This window comes from Carex rostrata, chromosome 26 (genome assembly GCF_964058835.1).
Source record: "Carex rostrata chromosome 26, lpCarRost1.2, whole genome shotgun sequence".
Lineage (NCBI taxonomy): Eukaryota > Viridiplantae > Streptophyta > Magnoliopsida > Poales > Cyperaceae > Carex > Carex rostrata.
In genome coordinates, this window is record NC_135943.1 from 3,001,359 (window position 1) to 3,005,554 (window position 4,196).

General features: G+C 36.9%; 1 protein-coding gene across 1 annotated transcript; it reads right to left on the reverse strand.

Moving 5' to 3' along the window:
* Positions 1-1,434: 1,434 nt before the first annotated feature.
* Positions 1,435-2,202, reverse strand: LOC144544079 (uncharacterized). The gene is made up of 3 exons (XM_078292497.1): positions 2,124-2,202; positions 1,785-2,020; positions 1,435-1,686 (listed from the first exon to the last, which is right to left on the reverse strand). The coding sequence occupies exons 1-3, from the start codon at positions 2,200-2,202 to the stop codon at positions 1,435-1,437; spliced, it is 567 nt and encodes a 188-aa protein (XP_078148623.1).
* Between the last annotated feature and the right edge of the window lie 1,994 nt (positions 2,203-4,196).

Genomic DNA, 4,196 nt, shown 5'->3' on the forward strand with positions numbered 1-4,196 from the left:
TTTTCTCTTTTTTTTCTTAGACGTCCGTAGGCCATTATCGTGTGAGTTAAGTTAGATTCTACCAATATTTTTAAAATCTGTAACTAATATATATTTGACAAGTTAATTGTAATTTAAATCTTACCAAATGAAACAATAGTGTTATTTGTGTTTTCTGGATCAGATTCGAATCCGATAAACTGATCGAATACAACAACAACAAGAACCAAGTCTTTAGTCCCAAACGAGTTGGGGTAGGCTAGAAATGAAACCTAATCACAATCAAACAATAAAGATAAGTAATAATAAAGTAGTCATAAAATAAAAGTAATAAAAATAAAAGTGAAAGTGAAAGTGATAGTAATAATACTAATACTAATGTTAACTATATTCTACCTAATCGTAGATGTCAAAGTTCTAAGTTTACATTCTAGACTCCAACTTCCTACTCCTATGACCTAAGACCTATAATACTATATCTAAATAATTCCTAACCAGCACTAGGTCATGGTTTTGGTACGTGGATCGCTAGCTTCCACGCGCTCCTGTCCGAAGCCGACTCCTTAGCTATATTTCACTTCTTCAAGTCTCTTTTTACTGCTTCGTCCCATGTCAATCGTGGCCGACCTCTGCCTCTCCTTGTGTTTTCGATACGCCTTATAATTCCAGTACGCACCGGTGCTTCAGGAGGCCTCCTTTGGAGATGTCCAAACCATCTCAAACGATTTTGGATGATCTTCTCTTCAATCGGTGCTACCCCAAGTCTGTCACGTATATCATCATTTCTGATGCGATCCTGTCTTGTATGCCCACAACTCCAATGCAACATACGCATCTCTGCTACACATATCTTCTGAACATGTTACCTTTTAGTAGCCCAACATTCTGCACCATATAATATCGCAGGTCTGATAGCCGTCCTGTAGAACTTGCTTTTGAGCTTTTGGGGGACTTTTCTGTCACATAGAATGACAGATGCCTGTCTCCATTTGACCTACCCCGCTTGAATCCTATGACTAACATCTTCATCAATCTCACCATCACTCTGCAACATCGACCCTAAATATCGAAAGGTGTCCTTCCTAGGCACTACTTGTCCGGCCAAAGTGACATCTCCATCATCTGACCGGACACCGGTGAACTCGTACCTCATATACTCGGTTTTAGTCCTACTAAGTCTAAAACCCTTCGATTCTAGAGTTTGTCTCCACAACTCTAGTTGCCTATCAACTCCTATCCTACTCTCGTCGATTAGCACCACATTATCAGCAAAGAGCATACACCAAGAGATCTCTCATTGTATGTCCCTTGTAACTTCGTCCATCACCAGAGCAAAAATATAGGGGCTCAAAGCTGACCCTTGATGTAGTCCTATCTTAAGAGGAAAGTCATTGGTTTCGCTATTGCATGCTCTGATACTAGTCACAACGTCATCGTACATATCCTTGATGAGGATTACTTTGTTGGAACTTTATTCTTTTCAAGAGCCCACCACATAACATTCCTCGGTACTTTGTCGTACGCTTTCTCCAAGTCGATAAATACCATGTGTAAATCATTCTTGGTCGACCTCCCAGGCATGAAACAATTAAGTTGTCTCGTCAAGAAAATCGCCTCCGTGGTCGACCTCCCAGGCATGAAACCAAATTGGTTCTTCGTAATGCTTGTAACTTTTCTTAAGCGATGCTCGATGACTCTCTCCCAAAGCTTCATTGTATGGCTCATAAGCTTAATTCATCTATAATTTGTACAACTTTGAATATCTCCCTTATTTTTGAAGATTGGTACTTAGTTAGCCAAGCTACTCCTACGTCTCCAAGGCACCTCCACGCCTCGATAGAGATGTTATCAGGCCCCAACGCCTTGCCTACTTTCATCATTTTTAACGCCTCCTTCACCTCAGACTCTTGAATTCTCCGAACAAATCTTCTGTTGGTGTCATCAAAAGTGTCATCCAACTCGATCGTGGTGCTATCATCCTCTCCATTAAATAGCTTGTTGAAGTATGCTCTCCATCTATTCTTTATCTCGTCATCCTTCACTAGAAGATTTGTACATGGTATACAAAAATAAAATGGGGACATCTGGATGATATTTTGTGGAAGCCTACTGGTATGGGAACATTTTCGGTACAGTTAGCATACAGGGGAATGAAAGGGGGACCAGTGATGACTTCAGACTCAAGCACATTTGGAAATTAAAAGCACCACCACGAATGATCATCTTTGGATAGTTGGCAATAAGAAATAGAATCCTAGTGCAGGATAATCTGAAGAAGAGAGGTTGCATTATTCTAACCAGGTGCCCATTGTGTAAAGCAGCTGGTGAATCGGTAAAACATTTATTCCGAAATTGTGCTTTTACCAGAGAAGTATACATATAGGAGACTAATTACAATAAGGCAGCCGTCTCCTAACTGGCCAGCAAGACGGATACTCATCATCACTGACAAGGATCAGGCGGGTTTGCTCACAAAGGGACAGAGAGTGCTTTTACTGATCATGCATTAATTTCATAGTTGGAGAGAGAGATCGCAATTTCATTCAAGGAAACAACAAACGATACGGAGGAATTGATTAATGAAATATGGTGGCAAATTCAATTCTTTCAGTACCATGGAGGAGAAGGGCAACGACAAAAAGGAAAAGGCAATGGACCGGTACAAGGAATTACTGATCGATACTGGTACTGATACAAGAGAAAAACTACACAAAGGAAGAAGAAACAGGACTCACTGGCATTTATTTCTTGTATTTTGTTTTAGTTAGTTTTTGCTACATATATTTAGTTTTCAATCATTTTTAACTTAGCATTTTTCTTTGATTTTGTTTTGAGCATTTAAATTTTTACAAACCGTGGATACACACTCTGTAACCGCAAACATCAATTAAATATGAGCACGACCATTATTTTTCCTAAAAAAAAATGGAGATATTAGTTACTGAGTGGGGTGCCATAGAAGATCACAAACTACTTAATCTTCTTCAAATTTCATTTCATATTAATGAACTAAACATCACGCGGCGTTACCTAGCTAACTTATGTTTTCACATGCATGGATTCATTTTCCAGCAGGCTTATCTCTCTCCTTTTCTCTGTTTTTTTTTAATTTTTTTTTTATCACTGCCTGTAGGCTATGTAAGGATTTCATGTGTATGCCTATGTGGTGAGAATTTAAAATTTTTCCAATCACCACTTGGCTCAATACACAAAGGACGTTATTTATATGACAATAGCAAACAAGAAACTTCTTAATAGTTTCATTAAGCACCTAATGTGTACTAAATAAAAATAAATAAATTTATTTATTTCTTATACAAGAGGAGATAATAACTTATACCTAAAGAGATTGTCAAATCTCTTGTTAGAGGGAAATCGATTTCCCTTCTAGATCTCTTGGAACCGCCGTTCTCTTGAAAGCACCTCTTGGTTCACCTTAAACCTAAACAACGAACTACCACACCTCTTAGATAGATGGATGTGGAGTTCAAGGCTTAGATACAACCACCTCTTGATCTTTAAATCAACAAACTATTTGATTTCTTGGTGGCTAAACCTAACAAGAGAAGATGAGAGAGCAAGTTTCTCAACTTTCGGTCAAGAAGAAAGAAAAACGTGGCTGCTCAAAGGGGCTGATTTTGGCAAATATTATAGGCAGAAAATTAGCTTATTTTTCTCCCAAATGAGCCCCCTTAAATAGGCAAGGGTTAGGGCAATCCTTTGTGTAAGGTTTGAATCAATTACACAAATGCCACTAGCCTTGTTTAGCCATCTCATGCTTTCTTTAATCTCATCTTATGGTTGGTTCAATAAATTAATTTATGAACAAATAATATTATTCATATTATTCTATTATACAATATTTATATTATTCTTATAATGTATTCAAACATTATACCAAATAATATTTGCATAACTTCATAAATTTATTTATGGTCTAAGCATGTCATATTATGACATTTTATTTTAGCATTTCATCACATGTATTTTATCTTATACATCATTATGAAATGTAAAATACTTGTTGTTTCTCTTCAGTTGGTGTGACCGTATAGAGGATCTATGTCATCTTGGCAATAATATAAAACTTTATATTATTGACTATAAGAGGTTCTATCATTACATTATAGTTATCCAAACGACATAGTAATCATTTACTCAATCCACTAATTTTGTGTCTATCATTGTCTCATGATATTATGAATAATATGCAAAAT